The 23,775-nt window shown below is 36.2% G+C and overlaps 2 protein-coding genes across 2 annotated transcripts; both read right to left on the bottom strand.

Annotated features, from left to right (window-relative positions):
* Window positions 51-8,269, bottom strand: LOC18785850 (protein transport protein SEC16B homolog). The gene is made up of 14 exons (XM_020556784.1): window positions 8,047-8,269; window positions 5,813-7,804; window positions 5,308-5,628; window positions 4,540-4,656; window positions 4,242-4,364; window positions 3,968-4,129; window positions 3,598-3,723; window positions 3,363-3,497; window positions 2,880-3,007; window positions 2,670-2,778; window positions 2,296-2,595; window positions 1,594-1,725; window positions 1,188-1,486; window positions 51-1,083 (listed from the first exon to the last, which is right to left on the bottom strand). The coding sequence occupies exons 2-14, from the start codon at window positions 7,619-7,621 to the stop codon at window positions 552-554; spliced, it is 4,293 nt and encodes a 1,430-aa protein (XP_020412373.1). The 5' UTR covers window positions 7,622-7,804; window positions 8,047-8,269; the 3' UTR covers window positions 51-551.
* Window positions 19,753-21,373, bottom strand: LOC18785625 (zinc finger protein ZAT9). Its single transcript, XM_007219396.2, has one exon. The coding sequence runs from the start codon at window positions 21,184-21,186 to the stop codon at window positions 20,011-20,013; it is 1,176 nt and encodes a 391-aa protein (XP_007219458.1). The 5' UTR covers window positions 21,187-21,373; the 3' UTR covers window positions 19,753-20,010.

Genomic DNA, 23,775 nt, shown 5'->3' with positions numbered 1-23,775 from the left:
CATAAAGGAAAAAGTATATGATAACAAAAGTTTAAGGAATCACTTCACCGTGTCAAATATAAATCCTGTCATTATTTGTAACAAGAAGAAATAAGGGTAAATGAAAGGAGAAATCTTAAACAAGAACTTTCAGACTCTCATTTCAATGTTATTTATTGATTCGACAAAATTCTGAATAAGATATGTGAATGGGAGAAATGGTATATCTTACATTTGCAATTATGCTAAGCAATTTTCCCTCCCAAATTGGTACAAGGGCTGCTTACTTTCTGTTTCAAGGCCCCTTTCGTTTTCCTCAGGGCAATCTGTTGACCTGTACAGAATGCCATCGCATGTCCTTTCTGGTTTGAGGACAAAGGCAACATATCATTCAAACTAATTGTTGGTTTCAGGTATATATGTAATTCCTCTAATGGGGTTATAGGGGCTTCACCAAAAACCTGAACTCCCCATCTGTGTCGTCCCCATCACTGAACTTGCAGAAGGATCAGGTGACACCAGCCCTGTCTAATGCAACCCTTTCTATAGATTTACAACTATTCCCTAACACTTCAAAGTTCAACTTCATGAAGGTCGTCTCCGAAACTACCACCACTTCTTGAAGACTGCAATGATGGCGGACCACTATGCATATGCGACAATGGAGACCTACCAAGTGCTTCTCCTAGAGGTTTTATTTCATTCCTCATAGAAGGATTGCTAGCATGATTAAGGCTTCCACTCCATGATGCTACACGGCGAGATTCAGGGGGAACAAAGCTACTGCCATTTGCCATTTCTCCTGCTCTCTTTTGTACAATGTTGTCCATGCTAGGAAACCGTTGCATAGTGGTCATTGAAGATGATGTTGATGTTTGTGGAGTGGGCAATACATCCTGAAATGATTTTGGGGGATTGTTGATGGTCACCAACGGCTCCTGCTCGCTCTCTCCAGGTGTTTGAACTGTCTTCTCATAAGAAGTTACAGCAGTGGGGATGAACATCTTGGGATTGGGACCAACCACAGGTTTAGCAGATGGAAGAGATGGTGACTGAAATAAGCTTCCTGGGGTCCCACCACCTTTGTTGAATGTATCAACATACCTAAGAAAATTTGAATAAACTGTACGTTAAGAGACATTACACTTCTTGTCGAAAAAATACAATGAAAAGCAACAACGAGAGAGAGAGAGAATCCAGGAGTCTACCTTGAGCGAACACCTGTACGTCCACGTGCAGAGAATTGGTTTGAACTGGGTGGGATGGGTGGTATTCCTGAACTCTGCTCAGGGGCCACCGGGCTTTTGATTTGTGGCCCAGCAACTGCATCGAAACTTTTGGTGTTCAGTGCGTCATTTATGTTGTAATCTTGAACTCTATTCGGGAAGGCTGCAGTTGGTGGTGGAGGTGGTAAGGCTGCTTCCTCGGCTGGAGGTTCAGCACCTTCTTCAACCCATCGTTTAAGTTTCTCATCATAGTAGAATTTATTCTTTTCACCCAATTTAGCCTTCAGAAGAACAAAAGCAGGACAACTTATGAGGCTAAACTGAGATAATATAATCTCTACGAAGGAAATCCCCTCATTCAAACTTAGTAACAATAATATTTAAGTACCTGCCGATCTGACTGGGATCTTTTGACAAATCCCAGAGTCTTTTGGAATATCTGTGAGCCAAAATTACCAAAACGAGATGTTGATGCCTTTTCTTGTGTTTTAGAAGAGTCCACTTTCTTGGATGCATCAACCTGATTGAACACCAAATAACTGCTGTAAATTTCTTTCTGCCTCTGTCTCTCTTCTCTCTCTCACAGTAAAACACAAGCCAGCTACTGAAATCCAGTTTCTGCTCAAATCTAAAGAGAGCAAGGTTCTAACTTCTCATGCATGTAACTGATGTTTTACATTCACATTTTATAAATTTCTTCTATATGTCCATTCACTTCATATGCACGAGCACCTCCCAATAACCCAAAACAACAGTAATGAAAAAGAAAATATAGACGTGCTTACTTGTAACCACAAACTTCGATATTTTATAAGTTTAAATCGTTGATCTCACTAGTAACTCAGAAATTATAAAATTTGTCCAATCCTTAATTACTTATCCAATACTGTAATGCACAATGTGTGAAGCTAAGTGGATTACTAATTTTTTTTGCTCTTTGATTGATTGAACCAGAAGGGATCTGCCCTGTTCAGTAAGTTTGGCTGAACTTCAAGACTGATCAACCCCACCCCCCCAACCAAAAAATATATATATAAATTCATGACACGGTTGGTCAAAACAAGGTCTAATGGCAAAAACATTTATCTACCTTTCCCGGGCTTCTCCCAAAATCTGGCTCCGAAATGCTTCTATTGGGGATATTCAGTTGATTGCTCTCAGCACTCCATTCACTTATTGGCTCCATTGATGCTGAAGGCATTAATGGAGACACACCCATTGTTGATTGATTGTTGGATACGCTTGGGCCTCCTGGTTGATGAGCATGGCCTTGTGATGTTGCAGGTACAGGTGGAGGCAGGCCACCGACCACACGATGAGCAGTATTATCAAATAATGTAAACAATTTTCCCATCAGTTTGGCTGGGGCCAAATTTGTATTGTAACCACCCTGTACAAAATGTCGCTGTAAGAAAACGTATAGACAGAAAGACTTGATAAAGGAACTGAATGTTGGAGAAAAACCTGTTGGTGGGCTCTTATCCGCTCTTCCAGAGATGACACTAACTGTCTCCATGTGTCCAATTCAGGTGCTCGACCATATTTTAAAGACTTTAAAATTGCTTGACAGTATCTGACCAAACATAATGTGTAATAAGCTAGAGGCAGATTAAAAAAACGATCATTTTCAGTCTATAGATAAAAATGGTTTAGATGAACAACACCCATACTTACTTCAGAGCATCTCCAACTTTTCCAACTTCAGCCAGCATGTGGGCATAAATAAGCTTATATGGCTGAAAAGGAAGTAGGAGAAACTGAGAATTTCCAAGAACCCTTGAGTATTCGTACAATTCTGTCCTCTGCCAACATATGCAAAAGGTTGATTTAGTTACAACAAAAAGAACAGCCATAGTAATAACAATAATGAAAACAACAATAACAACAACAACAACAACAACAACAAAATAACAATAATAATACAGTGAAACATTTTCTGCTTTCAAACGGTTATGCTACATTCTCCAAAAGCAGACTGCCACATACTTCTGATCAAATACAGAGAAACTATGAAAACAAAACTTTTGGACTCCACAACACAATGAGTAGAACGATCAGTACATGTCAATCATAAGTGTAAGCAAATCATGCATCAGTTAGTGAAATAAAGCATATCAAAAAATGGAGCAAAAACACAGGACTGATAATGTAGACCACCTGGATAGCCTCAGGACTGGCATATGTTCGTGGAAATTTCCAATGATCCGCACCAAGAAGACACAGTCTTGCACTCTCTGAATATTGCTCAAAGTTCGCTTCTGCAACCAAATAACATATGTGTGCAGCAGTGTTCTGCGCAATTGCTTTCCAGTCAGGATAAAACCAGAGAAGATAACATCTTTTTGAGGCATAAAAATAAAAGGGAACTCAATCCAAGAAACAGACAAAATACCTGGCCCCTTTCCTTCCATAGGCAATCTCCAAGATGGATGATAACAAGCTCATCATCTGTTGTTCTGTTTGCAGTTAAGATGGCTAAATTCTCTTCCCATCCATCTAACATGTAATTGGCCCCAATCTGTAGTAAGGAAATAATCAATATCTTAGACAAAAATATACAAGGAACTTCAATAACATAGGATCATGAGCATGACAATTACACACATGCCGTTTCAGTGTTCTATTCAGTAGAGAAGCAAAAAATGAATTTAGGAGAAGAAAAAAAGGGAGTCCCAGGTCTAAGCCTGAAGATATAACCCTTTTTCATGACACAAAGAGATAACCCTTTTTTTCTGCACAAAATAACCAAATTTGTAAATCACCTGTGTATGTTGTTGTGATATATTCATAGGTAGATTGCTATCTGTAGTGGCATTGGAAAACACGTCTGCAGGCTGCCTGGCAATTAACAAGCACAACGTCCTCAATGGTGATCCTGCTACTAACTGGTTTAGAGCCATATGCTTCACAGCATCACCATAAAACTGCATGCAATAATGAACAAAGCGAACAAACATTAGCATAAAGAACAAATTCTGAAATTAGATCAGACACGTTTCCTTGGTGTGTTTTGATAAAAAAAATGTTTTTGATAACCTGATCACCAAGCTGCGATGCAATGACCAGTGCTGGACCCCACAATTGACCTTCCTGTGCGCATTGTAAAGCCTCTTTCTTCCTACCAGAGACAAGAAGCTTCTGTACCTCAAGAGCAGTAGCCTAAAGCAATAACATATATTCATTATGGAAGGTACTGATAAATTTCTATAGCCAAAAAGGAAACCCATAATTAAAAACCAAATTTAAGATAGACAGATTATATATATATATATATATATATATATATAGAGAGAGAGAGAGAGAGAGAGAGAGAGAGAGAGAGAATATGACATACTTGACTCTGTGCTTCAGAAGGCAAGTTATGTAAGCAGCACATAAGAGCACCATACTCGTTACTTCTCTTAGCAGAGTAAAAAAGCTTAGCAACAGCTGACTCTGGACTATCAGTTTCCTAATTTTATGATAACGAAAGTGGTTAATAACCATACCAACCGGAGAACTGGTAGATGCTCTTGAATATATAAAGAAAATCTCTGCAATTTCAATCTTCAAATGAATCAATAAATTGCAAGGATTTAGGGTTGAAACAGATATTTTAAACTAAACTAAACTCACACCCAAAACAAAAACAAAAGAATTCCAAGTTCATATGAAATCATGGACTGCAATAAATTTAGGAAGGAGAGGACCACATAGGAAGATAAAACACTAATAACAGGTAGTAGAATCAAGCCATCAGTAGAATTCTAAATTTCTAATGATGAAAACACCAGATTTATGGAATTGCAATTTTTTAATCTATATGCTTATTACACTGCCATATAGTTATTTAAATATAACTGAGGGGCCATTCTGTTGCATTTAAATTTAAGAGGCAATTATCAATATCAATACAAACATTTAATTTGAAAATCTGTCTACTGAACACACCCCATCAAGAAAAATGTAAAACCAGCATAATTAATGTGATAGAATTAAATCTACGTGCTCATGAAATGCCCAGGTTTTGATATTTATGACTGAAATACAATTAAAATGTGATATGGCGTCCAAACAGTCAAACAGGTCATAAATAAACAGTTTACAAACCAAAAAAAAATACCTTCAATGCCAGGTCAGTGCCAAAGGGAGATCGAAGTTTTCCATAATATTGGCATGCTATTTTTAGTAAAGAGAAAAGCAACCTCAAATGGTCCCCCTTTCTGAAATCCATGCAAGGAGTTTTGCAGTTTGCAATCTTGTCATCTATCCATTTGTTTAATTCCCTACTTCCAGCATTTCCCCCAACCAAAGGGCCAGGAAAAGATTGTTGGCACAATGCATGGAAATAATCATGACAACCAGTTCCAAAGCTAGCAGCATCAGTTTTGTCTACAACAACTTCCATCAGATTGAGAACATTAATCACACCTCCTACAGAGTCCTTCACATGACAAAATTGAAAGGGAAAAGAAATTAGGGCCTACTACAGCATTTATGCCAACACCAGACATACAAGTATAAACATGTACGCATCTACATATATATTATATATGTATATATAATGTATATATATGTATATATAGGTATGTGTCTCAGGAAATTGAAGTCAGAAAGTAAGGCCTGACCTGGCTTTGATATGTCATGTTTGCAGGAGAATAACTATTATCTTTCATGACTATAAGTTTCCCACCAAATCCAAAAGTAACTAGGGCATGTGGAGGTCGTCCTGCAGATGACCTCCCCATTCTGGCCTCATGAGAAAACTGACTTCCACTCTGGACTGGCTGCTGTGAAAAATGTACTGGCTTCTGACAATCAAAGTTAGCAGGTGAGAAACTCATCACTTGGTTTGGCTCCTTGGCTTGATTCTGATGCTGAGAAAAGTTTCCTGCAGGATGAAAGCTTTCAAACCCACCAACCCCACCACTGATACCATAGCCATGACTTACCTCTTCATTAGGAGCAATTGATCCAGAAGGATTGAATCCTGTTTGTTGATTCACAGAATTAGCTACATGCTCGGCTGAAAAATACTGGGTTGCATACTGCTGTTTCTCAGGAAAACTAACAGTGTCGCTCTTGGCAACATTCTGAGTATGCCACATACTCGCACTTTGCTGATCATAGGTGCTCACAGATCCACCCCAGTTTGCAACATTTTGTTCATTGAGCAGACTCTGTGACCCATGATTCTCAACATTGGTATTGTGATATTGCTGATTATGCTCCACACTTGTTGACTGATCAGAAGCTGAAGCGGAAGACTCCAACTGCTTCCATGCTTGAGCAATTGTATCATAGTACCACCCGGGGTACTGGGGATCAAAAACCATATGTGCAGGGTAATCTGTGTTCCCGCAAGAATGCTCATTCCAGTTAGAACCAGTGCTAATTTCACTTCCCTGGGCCACACTCTGAGAAACAGACTGCGCTGGTTGCTGGAAATAATAAGCATCTTCTTTCTGGTCTGAAAAAACCACATTATCTACAGACTGAGAATTCACATTAAAACTCTCTTGAGTATTTGCATTAATGTTCACATCTGTATTTGTATTGGCACTCACATCATAACCCTCCAACTGATACCATTGCCCAGTATTTGGATCAAACCTCCATCCCGGGTAAAGATTTTCCCAATTCTGACTACCATTCAAGTCCTCCCCATCTAAATTTTGTTCCTCAATAGCCCCACAAGGCTGACCTTCTTGATTCTGCCCGTAACTAGAAGCACCTAAATCAGCAACTGAGTTCTCCAAAACACCATTAGTGACCATAGACTCAGCCCAAGATTTTTCTGTATTACCCAAATTTGCAAATGGGTCTTCCGAGTAATCTCCAAATTCACTGAAAAAATCCGAGTTCCCAGCAGAAGGTTTCAAATCTGAGTTAAACGAACTCCATTGAACTACTTTCACACCAGTTTCCGCCGATACAATACTAGTACTCCCTGCCCCATCTACCGCACCTTCCTTCCCTTTATGCTCCAGTGCCTTAGCCTCATTTCCATTACCGGCTTTATCATCCAATGCACTAGCCTCATTTCTATCATCTGCTTTATCCTCCAAAGCCCTAGCCTCATTTCCATTATCGGCTATATCATTCAATGCAATGAACTCATTTTTAGAATCAGGTGTCGGTGACTTGCTTTCTTTAACAACTTCTACAGGGTCCTGAAGTGGATCCAACGATTCCAACACAACCCTATCTTCATGACCCAATTCATCATTAACCCCAAAACCACCATTGCCGCTGATGTCTACTCCTAGAGAACCGGCTTCTGAAATACTCAATTTTGAAAAAGCTTTGACCTCGTCAGGCTCACTGTTTTGTACAGAACTAGGCACATTTCCAGTAAAATCAATGTCGTCATTAACCAATCTGTCAAAGAAATCCTCGTCTGTCTGATCCTCCAACTCAAACGAAGTGGTGGCCATCTAAAAAAACGCAGACCCCAAACCCTCCAAATCAACCTCTCTATGAAATCAAAAACCCAGTTCCCCAATTTGTTTTAGACGACGAGATTCAGTTTACCAACACCACAAAAAAAAACTTTGAAGAAACACATCATTCAATCACTGGAAACTTCAGAATTCCCAAAAACTACTACCAGTTATCATCTGAAACCAATTTTATCACAACCAACAAGAAGAAGAACAAAATCAGGGCTCTATAAGTAAAAGGCAAGACAATTGAAAACTCATATTGACTTTTCTGTAGAGAGAGAGAGAGAGAGAGAGAGAGAGAGAGAAAGCGTGTGCGTGCTTAAGGTGGGGCTAGTTGGATAAGAAAACAATAAACAATAAACAGAGTACTAAATTGATAAAAATGAAAACTTTGGGTTAAGGAGAGAGTAACTTACTTGTTAAACCCTAATAAATTCTGGTGACGAAGACAGGGAGAGAATTAGAGTCTATTTGGGACGAAGCATCATCCATCTTGCAGAGCAAAAGAGCAGCCTAAAGATCACCGCACCGCACCCACCCTCCAAAGCTTGCATGTTTTTATTAGTCTCAGAGTTCGGTGTGTAAATCTTGACCAAAGAGAAAAACAATTGCCATTGGCCACGTGCCAATAGTGACAAGAGTTCTTTACGCGCACGTGATGGGCTCTACTCCTTCTATCGACAAGAGAATACCAAATTCAATATTTGTGGGGGTTGGTCTTTGTGTTCTGATTCAATATTTGGAGAATGCCAAATTTACCAATTAAGGATTTGGTTGACTTTTTTACCTCTTTTTTACTTTTGTTTTCTTTCTTTGTTCAAAGTGAAAATAGTGTCCTAATTTCTAAATAATTACCACAATTACGGTAATGTGATATAAGGAAAATATGAAGTGCGTTTTGGTACTTTTATCATATTTCTATTTAGTTCTTGTGAATTTGGTCAGAGTTTGGTCATGAATTTGTCTCTGCAGTAACATTTCGTTGAATTAGTGTGAAAAAAACGAAACTGATTAATTTTTTTAACTGATGTTTTTCATCCCTTTTGATCGTTGTATTTTACCATGTTCACCGATTTTGGCATTGTTCTTAACTTCAAAAGCATTATTTAATGTCAAAATTGGGAATGAGGTAATAAGTTGGTAGAGGATAAGTTCTACATTCAATGGTACATTAGGACTTGCACTCGATTTCTCAAAGTTGTTTGCCACCTTATTAGATATCGTCTTCTTTTCTCTTTTTTTTCTATTTTGGTCTTTTCTTTTTTTTTTTTCTTTTTTCTTTTTTTTTGCTAGGCAATTTCTTAAGGAACATTTCTTTAGGGATTTTATTAGACAAATTATAAACGAACTGAACGAAGAGTTTTTATCATAAATAGTCAAAATTTACCCTTTAAAAATATAAATGTCCGTTTTTATAAAAAATTTCAAATATAGCAAAAAATACAATTAAAATACTTAAATGCCCTTAAATTTAAAACTGAGATAAAACCCAAAAAACAAAACTAGTTCTTCATTTTCAATGTTCTCCTTCTTCGTTTGGTTGCTACTTTTTTTACTTGTTTCTTCATTTCTTTAACATGATTGGAACTAGGAATTAATATATACATTAATTTAGGCGTCTTCGATGGCTTGATTGGGTGGTATAGTGCCAGATACTTGATAATGTGCGTTTTTGATGGCTTGATTGGGTGGCATAGGGCCAGATACTTGATAATATTGCTAACAGTTGCAGCCTCTTCTCTGCTTTCTGCAGTAACCAACATATAGATTTAGGCAAGCAAATCAAACATAAGCTTTAAACTTTCTCATATAATCTACATGTTAGAGTTAAGCTGAGATTAATTAGTAATTAGTAAGGCTGTTTGTAAGGCCATGTGCTATCATGTGAAGTGGTTAGAAAGTCAGAAAAGCTAATCAACTTTAGTGCTTAATCAATAAGCAAAAAGCTAAGAATTTATAAGCTTACAATTGTACTGTTCAGATTTATTGAGAAATATACATAAGCTTTGATTTCTATTGATCTCTCTGTTCTCTCTCTCTCTCTTCCCTTCCTTTCTTCTGTTCTTGGATAATCAAACCTTCATCTTAACCCAGTTTGGGCTTACTACAATATTTATAAAAATGTTCATAATTTATAAGAGTCAATTTTAACTTGTCAGTTCTAAAGAAAGAGAAACGGGTTGCAACTTTGGTGACTGAATTTGACAAGTCTATTTGTGAGAATTTTATTGATGTGGCTCACCTATTTTAACATTCCGAAGTTATTGAAGAGGCTATTGGAGATGCTATAAGAGCTTGACCATCAACATTAAAAGTATGACATAAAACATAATCCACTCTTTTTCAGTACAAACAATTGAAAAAGGGGAGTTTACACATATATTATTGGGGGTATGGGGGTTTCGAACCTCTGCCTACATAAATAAAAGTAGAAAAACTCAACCAACTAAGTTATAACTTTCATATATATGTTTGTTTTTTATTATGTGTTTTTGTTAATGAGGTTTTCATAACAAACCTTTTCATAATAAATTACTATAATAAAATTCTATGCACTTTAGTAAATTACTATAATAAAATTCTATGCACTTTAGTTAATTACTATAATAAAATACTAGAGTTGTAAAAAAAAAGGCGATGTAAATGCCTTTTCATCGTATTCTCCTCTTCTTGTTTTTTTTACGTAGTTGTGGGCATGTCGTTGGGCAAACCCACGACCATGAAGTCCATCCTTATATGGGCCTAGGTGGGCTCTGTTTCACTAATATATCTAACATTTGAGATATTTTCTTGCTTCAAAACTTTGTTGGTTATTCAGACAGTCAGACGACAACAGAAAAAAAGAAGAAGAATTTACTTTGTTAGAATAGGTAGCTTGAATCTGCTTCTTGCCCCCTATTAAGGCGGTTTCCGATCTGAATAAAACAAGGTAGAGTTTTGGACTGATATTCCATACGTTACTTTTAACATTTTTTGCCTTTAATCTCTTTCACCCTTCACCCTTCCACCTTTATACGAAAATGCACAATTCGTACATGCTGAGACTCGAGATCCCTTCTTTTTACGGCCCTACTCTCTCACTAACCCTCATTCTTAAGAGTGACAACGAGGCACAATCAAGAGGGTTCGTGAGTTTGTCATTTTACGGCCCTACTGTCATTTATAGCCCTATCCTCGTTCTTTTTTTGTTAGCTATGGTCGTGATGCAATTGCATATATAAACTTCTTATAAAATAGAATTTTACTTCGTCCTCAAACTACAAAAGATATAAATAAAACAAGTAATCGTGTATTTCTATAGGGAATCATACGACAATTGTATCGAGAAATGAGAAATATAAGAAGAAAAAAAAAAATTATATAAGAGATTCTATTTTAAACCTTGAACTGAAATCCAACAATATCAGATTCAAAGACAAGTGGGAAATGTTGATGAAAAATGACTAAGTCAGTCTACTCCTGGTCTTTTAAAACCACAAATTTGCAGGTGACAGTCTAAGCGCAGCTAACAAAAATATACTAAGACCAGACAATTTCACAATCTGTTACATCAATGCTAGCATATTTGTTATTTCGAATTTAAAGCATTAGTTGAATTCCTTCTCACAAATTTACACTATCAGTGTATACATCCTTTTCATGTAAGTTTTTCTCCCGAACAATAATCCAAACCCCTTCTAATATAGTACTGTTTGCATGTCATCGAGGAATCATTCCTAGAAATTCATTTATTCGATGGCATGTTTTAGGGTGATGACAACAAAAAAGAGAGGCATGTTTTAAGGTGGTGATTATCTTAGTTTAATAATAGTTAGGATACTACTTGCCTCCTTACTGGTAAGGAGATACTCCTCATTCTTGCGAATCACAGTTTGATACATATGCAAAAATAATTCATCAAAAACACAAAAAGAAAAACTTTTGCAGATATCTCACACTACTATTGACAGAAATTTAGAAACTCCAACTTACCTAGTAAGGACGGAAATATTTTTCTAATAATTATTTATCTCACTAAGCCAATAATTCTTTATTAAAATCAAGATATATTCTACATCACACAAAAGAACAGGAAGAGTATAGTAGTCCACATGAGCAGTTCATAAGAGTCACAACCATGCGCCAAGCTATGGGCAACCAAAGTTAAATGATGTGTTGACTTTGTTGGCTAAGTTATGCCCAACCTAGCATTGGTTTGAAATCATCATTTGTTTATTTTCCACCGTACTGGTCCACTAGTTCATCAATATGTTATGATGAGAGCTGGGTTTTTAAATCACTGACCAAACATTTTACATGCACTCTCTCTTGGCATGTAAGAAACCATGACTTTTGGAGTTGCTTAAGGGTCACAACAGTCATCAGCTTTGTACCTTTTAAAACGCCAAAAAAAAAAAAAAAAAGGAATTGGTCATATAGGCCCAGATCTATCATTGAAAATTCTTCTTGGAATTAAAAGCTCAGTGAATGTCCAATCAATTTCAATGGAATAAATACCAGAATCTAAAAAAGTGAAACACAGGGAAAAAAAAAACATATAGGAACAAAGGGAGATACATATATGTTTTGTTTTTTGGGTAAAATAAGATGCATATATGCTTTAGGCTTTGTCTTTGGTTCGAGCTTCATTTCTCCCCCTTACTTTCACAAAGATTATGTAAGAATAGTTCACAAAACAACAAAAACGCACGAAAAGTTACATTGATCGCCACTAGATTCACTTTGGGGCATATTTTGCATATAAAGGATATCCAAGATTCGTTATAAAAATAATAATTAATCTCATATAGTGCCGACTCATATAGCAGTTGACCTTCAATTTGAATCTGTCATTTATGTGTATGTGGACGACTTTAAACTGTTGATTAGTAGACGATTTATTATAAGAACCACACATACGAATGGCTATTAACCGTGTCTACGCAAAATAAAATCCCAAGGACATTTCAACAGTGAGCAACTGTTTGTCACAAGTTTCCCACTTACTGTCCTAAACGGTGGCATGATCTTGTTGTTGATCTAGCTTTATGGAAAATTCATGGAACCACAGGTAAATTTGTAAGTGTCTTAAAGGACAAAGAAGACAAAGGGAAATCCAAAGCATCTCTCTCTCTCTCTCTCTCTCTCTCTCTCTCTCTCTCTCTAGTGAGTCAGTGGGTTGGAGATCACATGCGAGACACACACCACTTGGTATGTAGTGTGAGGCTTTTGAGTGCCTGTGACTTACTAGGAGGGGCATGGAATCATGGTGTTTGTAGCGTGAACCAAAGGTAATGTCGACAATACGCATAAAAAGAATACCCAAGTAACAATAAAATAGTTAGCAAGGAGGGTTCAGAAAAAAAGGAAAGGAAGGCGAAAAATGTGTGGAAGAATATGAAACCCTAAAAAAAACAAAGCTGGTTGGATATATAGGCTTTCTTGAATGCCCTAATTTGTGATGAGGAGCCATATGGTTAATTCACAAGTTGAGCACTGAAACTCCACAATTTGTTTTTTAATTATCACATTTCTCATTGCAACGGAACTTATTTATGCGAACGAGTCTTACTTTATTGAAGAAACGTAATGAATAAAATGATCAATAACTTTAATTGTTGGTTTTGGAATTATTAATCATCATGTTGCAATTTTGTGTTAGCCTTTCAAATCCAAGTTATGGGTCGCTAAGCTATTATTTCTGTCATTTGGCGTGATTCAACGATTGCTCACATGTTAGGTAAATGTAATGTAAATTTGCTTACAAATCAGAAAAAGCATTTGCAATTGAAGCTATTTGACTTTTCATGCTTAATATTGGGAATAAAATTTGTGGCACTAGACCTAAGTGGCTAAATATTTATAAGGCAGCTTGATAATCAACTCCTACATATGGAACTAGTCCACCAGCCTAAGCGCAAACGAATGGTTGCCATTCTCTATGGCTTTTGAGAATGACAGAGCCAATGTCCTTTCTGCCCAATCTTATATTTATCTGTTTTCATGATAATGGAATGTAACGGAATCTAGACCTTCAATAGCTAGGTGATCAGTTGGGACTAAGAGACAAATGCTAACTTCGAATCGATTAGTGGTCTTCATAAAAACCCAGTTTGGTAGATCTTAAATTGAGAGACTTGACTGAGCTCATGAAAACTTATAGCTTTATGAACATGCATGGTTGGTGTAGTGTAGGTTTGGCCATGCCATCGATGGCCTTGGACTTTGGCCTTGCACTTAATTATCTCTATAACATAAGGTTTCTTGTTTGGTGACTCGGTTTAAATTTAAACTGTACTGAAATTGAGTTTAAGTTAGTTCTTATCAGTCTCGTCCTTTTATGTCATTTGTACGACACAATATAATGGATTATTTTCTAATTTAATATAAGTTCATTCATCATATATAAGTTCAATAACAATCATGACAATTTAATTGAAATAGTCAAGTCTAGGAGAAAGACTTCTATAAAACAGGAATAATATTATTTTGTTATTCCTGACCAATAAAATTGTGACATACGCATGATAATACTTCCACATAATATAACATTATTGATTGAAAATAGCAAAACAATGATATTATGTTGCAACTATCTTGAAATCTAGGCCAAGCCACCGGAGTTACAGGTGTTGTGTCGCCCTCACACTGAGCTTATCTTCACAATACTAGAGCTAGGTCAATTTGCTAAGAATTCGATTGGGCTCAAAAGTCAAAACCAAGCTTTTTGGTTGAGACTTGGAAATTGCTTAGCGTAGTAATCAATTAGCAAATTGTTGATGCATGAGTGACGTCACTGGCCTGCACTGCACAGAAGTCAACCTGCAGCAGCAGCCACGCGGATTAAACCAAAATTCCCGTCACGACCCGCACTGATCAAATAAATATAAATATTGGTTGAAAATAAGGGTTGGAAGAAAGACCGAAGATGGACGAAGGTCATGGCCGGTTATTTTGGTCTTCCAAGTCAGGCTGTGAAAGATGCGACTCTAAATTCAAATTCAGTTAATTGGTGAAGATTTATTTTTTATTTTTATATAAGTGATAGTTTAAATTATTTTAAATTAATTTAATTTACGAAATAGAGGATTCAAATTTAAGTGCAAGCCAGCGAGCTCACTGTCCTGACCAACTGGCCTAATTCACGTCTGCAATTGATCAAGAATTTTATATATTGATTAATGAGTATATGTATTGAAACTTCTAAATACACCACAAGATCTCTTTAGTTTGGCTCAATATATACATTAATCACTATTTTTTATTTTATAAAATCATATTTTTAGCTATATGCACCCTTCATAATCCCAAAATAACTCTAACCAGACCATTTCTTTTTCCCTTTTTGGGGGCCTCTACACATACCCATATCTCTTCTCTCTACACTCATTTTCTTGATGCAATAATCACAAAAAGTTTGGATAACACACAAGATTTCATCACATGGGTGGATGTATTATATATAGAGAAAAAAGTAGAATTATATATTGCCTTTCCCAAAAGTAATCTAAGCAAATAGACTACACTAAATATATCCAGAGAAAAAAGCTGTGCTGCAGCGAGCTTGAAGAAGGAACACAAGTTCAGAAGGGCCAAAGGGGCCAACTTTATTTTATTTACTTAGAGTTTGATGTTTTCTATTGTTAGCCCTTCTTTTCTTACCCAAGTGTTTGGAATTATAAGAGTGGGGAAGATACATGCGTGACCCTTTTTCTAGTCTACGCCATTCTCAGACTCTAACTCAATGCCATCTGACTTGGTTTGAAGTTTGTCGTTGAAGTTTGGATATGAAAGTCCCCCCAACCAAGACTGATCAAACTTTCAAGGTTTCACACCCATATTCTTTGGACCAAATTAATTTCTACTGGAAAATCCATGCATTGCAACATTATGGCAAGCTCAAAAAAATATTACTATATACTTTAATGTCATAGTAATATTTCTTTCTCTGGCTACATGATATGTCATGTGACGAGAAAGACAGATTATTGTTGTATACAACTGATTGCAGGTAATAAAGTTTCTTAACTACATTGATGGAATCCATGTAAAATCCATCTATGCAAATGAATATCGTATCGATAAAATATGTGATTAAGGATAAAGTATGGTATATGTAACATTAGCTTATACATATTTGCTTCTCTCAAGTCTCAATCCACATGGCCAAGTGCAATGCTCGGTTCCTTAATCAGCGGATCACTAAATTACTTTTGAAGTTTATGGCTTTTGTACTAGTGGCCAGTACCATTGGGAACTTTCAACATAGATTTGTGGTTACTACTACACCAAATTGGCCAAGAAGTTAGAGAGAGAAAGTTCATTTTTCATGAGGATAATGATGAATATGAGGATGTTTGAGTGTGCTAAAACTCTGAAAAGAAAAAGAGTGGAAAAGAATCAATCAGAGATTGTTGACTCAATCTTTCTTTTATTGGGCCTTTTTGAAGTCACAAGCCGTCTAATTTAGGGTGTTTTCATTTGTTAGTTTTTATATCTTCATTCAAACTTCCACAATCTTTCCACCACTTGGAGTGTGAAGAATATGAAGTGGCAGTGGCACTCACACTCACAAAAACCTTACCCTTTAAGCCTTTACAATGTCCTTTTTAATTTAGATCGATCCTCACTTTCTTTAATCTTTTGAATGGAACATAAACCGACCCACCGACTCTACGGCCCTCTCAAATTTCTCAACTATATATATATAAAGGCCAGCCAGCCAACCAACCAACCCAAGCTGTCCTGCCAACATTGCATTATCGTATGCAAATGTACCTGGTGTTTAGGCAACCATTAGAAATAAGTAACACAATAAATAGTGGTGAATAGGAGACACACCATGAGGACTTTTTACCAAAAAAATGAAAAGAAAAAGAAAACCGAAAAAGCATCTTGCCAATAATATTATAGTGAAAGCCAACGGAGTCTGACGAGTGAAAAAGGACCTTGATTTATAGACTTGTCATGATCGTTGAAAATGAAGAAAAAAAAAAAAGAAGTGTAAGATGGAAGAAAAGCAAGGTGCAGGAGATTCTACCAACTTGCTTATATATCTTTGGTTGTTGGTTCATACATGCACTTTTCGTTTTATTTTTTCCTCTTTATTTTGCCTTTAGATTTTGGGATATGATGTGCAGGAATATATGTGGCCTTATAGGTAGAATATTAGTATGATAAGTTTGACATAATGCAGTGGGAATTCACGGCTGAAATGGATCAAAAATTGAGAGTAGAATATATATAATATCTTTACGTGTAAAATTTAATGTAGTAGCTAGTAAAATCAGCAAATTATATGCTATATGGACATCTTTAGTCAATACCTGAGTTAGCTTTTCTTGCTTTCTAAAGGTCTACAGAAACAAAGCTGCGATATTATTGCCCAAGAAAGCAAGAAAACTGTTTCGCTCTTCTTTCTTTTTTTCTTTTTCCTTTTCTTTTTTATAATTTTTTATAATAACCATTGGGTATAAATCGAACAAATAATATATGATAAAAGTAATAACATAATTAAATGTGGCAACAGAATCTAACTCAGGGGAAAAGTAGTCTTAACTTGCAGACTAGAGATTTCAGATTCGAACCCTCATAACCTCTTGGTTGTGAACTTGTGTGTGTGAGAAATCCCTCTCCGTATAATTTAAACTATCCCTTATACTAAAAAAAAACATAATTAAATGTAAGATGACATCTAAAGAGAATACCATGATTTATTATTTTTGAAAAAAGCAAATTCGTACATGCAAGCTTTTTGCAAGAAGTCTTGACTTTGATCATAACTTCCCAGTTCATTGTTACTAACTCTTCTAGAAATTACTAAGATCAAAGCAAGTTCCGCGTCATTTTGGACACTAACTTTAGATCAACACAAAAAACATAAGCAGATTAGTTGCACCAACTAGCCTGTAGTTCAATTGTAGTTTTTTTTTTTTTTTTTCAATAACGTTGAAAGAGGTTTCGAGTTCGAATTTTTCTTCCCTCATTCGTAGAAAAAAAAAATATCAATATGGCTCCTAAAGGGGAGAGAATAGTACTAGAGTGAGACAACACAACAGTTCCAATTACTAGACTTTCTAATTACTCTTTTGAGCTAATTAATCAATTTCTTTCATCCTCCCTCCCAACCCTCTTTCTCACCACAGGTTCCACAGGTATATTCCTAACATATTTATTTTAAATTTCCACATAGAATTGATGGATGCAAGTTGACTTTTCCTAGAACTAGGAAAAATATTACAAGAGGCTCAGAATATTTATTGTGCAAAAGCCATATCTATTATCTATATCACTCAATAATTCTGTCACAATAATAAGATTGAAAATTGAGTGATCAGGAAAATGAATGCTCATACCATGTTGTAGTATAAGCTGTAAGCTGTTACATGGAGTTAATTATGATTTTATGCATGGTAAATAACAGATTCGACTACTAATAGTAGCGAGATCTTTTATGATAAAATTCTTATATAAATAGTTAAATTGAGAATAATATCGGTCTTGAATAATAAATTTGACTAAATCTAGAATATTGTAAGGGGCATCCATCAGTTTCATGAGACACTGGTGGTTGGCTCTTTAACCCTTTTTGCAGACGTTTATAAAAATGTAGTCCCACAACAAAGTGTGTACTCAAATGTTATTTAAATCCCCCCAATTGACAATTTCAGAAAAATGGTTCCTGAAAATTATGTGTGGAGCTTCTTTGAATATTCATTTTGTTGCTTTCTTCCCTTTATTTTTCCCTTTTTATAAAATATTATTCTTTTCTCAGGACAAATATTTGCATGCTTTCATTGCTATTGAATAATCAAAATTCCGGAACTTCGGTACCATATAATAATTTCTCCTCTCGCGCTTCTCAACCCCAAAAATATCCAAAGAAAGCAAATTAACTGGCAATTGTGTCCTATTTTCTTTTTGGTCCTTGGTTCTAGCTCTACCTTAATGACAAACCATAGCTAGCCTAGCCTTATAGTTATTTTCTTCCTCGTTAAATTTTGTTGGTGATCTAGCCAAGTATAGATATACCCTAGCTAAAAATAGAAAAGAAAAACCCTAATTTAGCCAATTTTCTGTTTTCTTTTGCCAAATAAGCACAATTTTTTAAGGGAAAACTTTGTTGGGTGCTTAACAAATAAAATTCTGTCGCCTTTTTATATATATATATATATATATAAAAAGTAAAACTCTCATAACCACCTCCTTCATTCTGTAAAAAAACTCTCATAATAGAATTTTTACTACTCAACCCTATCCTACAAACAGTAATAATCCAAAAGAAAGAAACAGGGTGGTCTTGACCCTGGATTAGCATCCTTTTTATTTATTTATTTATTTTTTTAAGAACCTTTTCTATTAAGAGGGGTGATAGCATACTAAACTCACATACACTACACAGATGCTAAGACTCAAACCCACGATCTTGCCTTATCATCCTTATTAAAAGGTCAATTAAGTAGCTAAGATACATTAAGGTATTCATTAAGAAATGGAAAGAAAAAAAAGAGGGTGAAAACTGCCATTTATGTCATTAAATACAATTAAATGAATATGACCAAGACTTTCATAATTTCAACTGAGCCTGCTCTGTCTGGGCAGATACTTTGGGTCACGCCAAACACCAAACACCAAACACCAAACACCAAACGATCATAATAGTCTCAGTAAAACAAGGATTTCCACTCATGGAAAACATAATTTAGTGGGAAAATTCAGATTCTTTTTCTTTTTCTTCTTCTGGGTAATCAATGAAAAATCAGATTCATTTCAAGTCATTAAATGGTGTCAAGCTCTGTTTCAAATCTCACTGGTTTGTGCAGATCTCTGTAATGTATGTAAAGCTTGCAACAGGAGTATCAGACAGAGACAGAGACAGAGTTGTACAGTGGCAGGCAAATAAGAGAATTAGCTTCCCCCTCATCAACTGTGAAATGTCAGTTGTAAAAGAGGTGGGATTTGCTCAACCTCTTTTGAGAATGACCTTTTCTCAATTAAATAATAATAGTAATATTTAAAAGAAAAAGGATAGAAAGCTAGAGCAGTTCGCTTGAACTGCTTGGAAACAGAACACATGACCAGAATCGATGCCAGTTTTTTTTTTTTTTTTTTTTTTCCAGCAACAGAAAATGAACAAAACCCAGAAAAATTTGAAGTAAACATTTGTAGTTCCTGAATTGTTGGATGTTGTGAGAAATGAATTACAGTTAGAATTATGAAGGAACAATTTTGATGATCATACAGCAGAAACCATGTAATCAATCCCATTTGGCATAACAAGTTTGGCAGAACAACAGATCCAAGCAAAGCAATACTCAAAAAACTTGACAAAATCTTGTACCTTTTGATTCAAAGCTATGCCATATGTGTAAAGAAAACTCATTTGGCAATTAACTTCTTCTTCATCTTCTAATGGGGTTCACAAACTCAGCATCAGAAACTGCAGATAGCTCAATTTGGCTGATCTCATCATCTTCAACAGGAGCAGGAAGATTAAGATCTATCAAATTGTCACCAAGCTTGTTTAAATTTTTCACATGGGTAGCAGCAGCTGCTGCTGAACCAGTCACATGGGATCTTTTGTGCCCACCAAGAGCTTGACCAGATGAAAAGACTCTAAAACAAACTGGGCATTCATGGGTTTTCCTTTCTGCTACAGAAGAAGCACCTGCATTATTTTCTTGCTCCAATTCATGTTCATAGATGGGGTTAGGATTGGAAGCTTTGATTTTCTTGTGGCTGGCCCTGTGCCCACCTAAAGCTTGATAGGATTTAAACACTTTGTTGCATGTTTCGCATTTGTACTTCCCTCGCGTAGTTCTAGTTCTTGGAAACTTCACCAGCTGTTCCTCGGATTCATCACTGTCCTCCATTGATCTTTCAGCTTCGTCGTCCTGATCTTGTTCTTGTTCGTGTTGATGTTGTTGTTGATGATGTTGTTGGTCTTGTTTTTTCCATTTGTCCCTTGAGAGCATCATGAGGCAAAAGGCAACATCTTCTTCTGTGGTGGCATCAGAAATTGAACTAACCGGTTCGGGCTCGAAAGAATCGGTCTTGCTGCTGCTAATGACTTTGTTTTTTAGCTTAATTTTCTTCAAAGCTTCAAGCTTTTGATGGTGGTTTTGGTATTGATGATGAAGCTCTAACATGGCGGATTTCCGAGTCCTTTTGGATCGTCTCCGAGTTGGGTTCTTAGACGACTCAGTCTCACTCTCTCTATCTTGAAGAACAACAGAGCCAGCATCCACAGCAAAAGAAAACTCAGGATCTACTAGCCTTATGCTTCTCTTTGGATTCTCTCTGAGCCCATAAAACATACCCTCTTCCCCTTCTTCCCCTTCGTCCCCATGTTCATCTTCTTCTTCAGAAGAAGATGAAGAAGCTGAAGCAGACTCGGCAAGTTCATCAATGAGAAGCTGGACTTGGTCCTGGTTCCTACCTGGTGGTACTTCTTCCTCCTCCTCAAGTTCTGGTTTTGCAGGAATTGGAAGGTTCATCATATGAGACCTCATGTGACCCCCCAAGGCTCTGCCATTGGAGAAGCTCCTCATGCAAAGCTTACACTTATGCCTCTCCATTGTAATTAACAAAACCCAAAACTCTGATCAACCAAAAACAGAGCCAAAATATTTAAAAAAACAGAGCAAATTTTTTTCTGTACCTTTCTTCCTCTGAGGAGCTCACAAGCTCTTCTTTGTTTCTTGGAGAGAAGATAGTGGAAACCAAAAAAAAAAAGAGTAGGTGACAAGCATTCCTCCACCAAGAGAGAGATATATACAAAGCTACAATTTGTTTTCCTTATAAAGAAAATGAAAAATCAGAAATGAGTTTTTTTTTTCTTTTAAATTTTGATTTATTTTATTTAATTTGTTCTCATAAAAACGGCAAAAATTACAATAAATTAAGGTTTTAATCAATTAAAAGCGTATCCAGGAAGGTTGAAACTTGAAAGAGAGACATGTAACATGCGAAGCTTGCCCGTTTCTGTATTTATTCCCCCCCATCTCTCTCCTTTATTTTTTCACCATTTATTTCCCTTTCCCAAGATGCCCTTCCCGACCCGTCATTTAATGGCCAAGGAAATTGGATTTCCCCTTTTACTTTAAAAGGGTATTTCTGGGAATTTATGCACTAGGTACCAGAATTAACCGGTGGCTTCCTTGTCCAAGTCAAGGAAACTGCTGGGTTTGTTGTAACGACGAAGCTGAATGAAAAACCATGGTGTCCTCCGAAGGAAAAAACGACCCCACTTGTTTTAAACTCACCAACCGGTGACCCGAAAACAGTAACAGACACAAAACACCCACGTGTCGTGATGGTAGCCCATCAACACCTTGTGGGCCCCACATGAGCGAGCAATGTATTTTTTTTTTAGTAAACAGTTACTAAAAAGGAGAAAACTGAATCGGATTTTATTTTTATTTTAAGATTCTGTAACCTTTTATTTATGCCGGTGATGTTAGGGCCAACTGTCAGTGTGGTAGCTTTAGCACGCCGGCTGGTCTATGTACTTATTTATCTAATTTATTTTCACTGATTTCCTCTCAAATAGAAATTAAACGAAAAACCCATAAAAATAAATAAATAAATAAAAATCAGTTTGAAGCATAAGTTTTGTTGGGTCTTTGTGAGTGCTGATTGGTATTAGTTTTCCATCAAAATTGGATCTTTGGTTGAAACGTGTGATGGGAATGAAGAGTGGGGAAAAGAGTTGGAAACTAACCTCCTTTTGAGAAGGGAGTTTTGTATGGGGGGGGAGAGAGAGAGAGAGAGAGAGAGAGAGAGAGAGAGAGAGACAGTAAATGCCGTTTTGTTAGGGGCTTTGTTTAGACCAGGTCCTCCTTCTATGTGCTCCCCACAATTTGGTTTCTAAGAAGTAACAAATCCCTGCCCAAGTGGGTATTTTAATTCCACATTTTATTTTCTACATGGCTGGGTAAAGGAAATTCCCATGAAATTCAATGGCATTTCTCCTTGTAGGGATATCAAATGTCTTTGTTATCTGTTTGCATATAGGAAGGATGACCATTGGAGTTGTTGACATTGTTAGACTTGCCGACTGCAACTGCATGTAATTTAAAAAGTTAGGCCAAGTGAAAGCTAAGTAATGGCAATTTAGAGATCTTTTTGGAGAAAAATAGAAATGAGTGGTGGTATATTCTAGCTAAAAGATGGTATCGTAAGTCTAAATTTGATGATGGGTTTTATTTTTTAAATACATGGCCTCTTTTTAATGGGATTGTACTGACACGTAAGATTGCCGTATGACACGAACAACATTATCAAAGTTATTATTCACGTTATGAGTAATATGGGTAAGTATCGACATAATTTAACAGTATCAATTTTAATACTTATTTATCTCAAATTGAGAAGAAAAGAAACCATTGGCATTTAGCATTGCATCATTTTATTTGTTTTAACATGTGCTACTCAATTAGATAATGTGAATGATCGCATATGTAAGTTAAGCTAGTTAGTCAAGATAATGTGTTGATCCCCTAACACTTGAGTTCGGTTCCCTCCTTTCATGACATGAATGACCATAAAAGTGGTAAACACGGTGCTCTATGCTGAAACAATGATGATAAAGAAGAAGAACTAGTATATGGTCCAGGCGTCCAAAGGGCCAATTAGGTGTAAGCATGGCTAGGTACTAGTTTTATGGTTGCGGTTATTACAATTGAAAAAGTGGTACCTAAGAATTCATTGCATAACCTTATTGATCATATAGACTTTGGTATTAGCGACGGATGACTAGCAGTAACAATCCATCTTTCATGTTTCAACAGTGAAGGCAACAATAATTGACTTTTGAAGTTTTAGTCTATCACTAAACTGGTGATTTGTGTCGATTTTTAAGCGAGAAAAATGTAACCTTGGATAGAATTAAATTAAACTGTAATTCACTTGATTCGGTTCCGTTTGGTTGGTTTATACGGAAACTACCTCGAACCAAGTCACATATAATAACCGCCTCGACTAATTCTATTTTTACAAAAAAAATTTGCCAAAGTTAGAAAGAGGATTATGGATTTCTTACACACATACAGACAATGTGTTATAAAAGTTCGAACCTGACACCATTAATTTACAAGTCAATGCCCTTTTCCACAAGATTAGATCTCGTTGGCAATTCTATTTTTACAATTAACCACCTAAACTTA

This window comes from Prunus persica, chromosome G2, assembly GCF_000346465.2.
Source record: "Prunus persica cultivar Lovell chromosome G2, Prunus_persica_NCBIv2, whole genome shotgun sequence".
Lineage (NCBI taxonomy): Eukaryota > Viridiplantae > Streptophyta > Magnoliopsida > Rosales > Rosaceae > Prunus > Prunus persica.
This window is presented reverse-complemented; position numbering and strand designations above follow the sequence as displayed.

Coding starts and splice junctions, on each gene's coding strand:
- LOC18785625 (XM_007219396.2), bottom strand. CDS start 21,186: ATGGAGAGGCATAAGTGTAAGCTTTGCATGAGGAGCTTCTCCAATGGC.
- LOC18785850 (XM_020556784.1), bottom strand. CDS start 7,621: ATGGCCACCACTTCGTTTGAGTTGGAGGATCAGACAGACGAGGATTTC. Junction 4,365..4,539: donor CTTCTGAAGCACAGAGTCAA/GTATGTCATATT, acceptor TTATTGCTTTAG/GCTACTGCTCTTGAGGTACA. Junction 1,487..1,593: donor GATCCCAGTCAGATCGGCAG/GTACTTAAATAT, acceptor GTTCTTCTGAAG/GCTAAATTGGGTGAAAAGAA.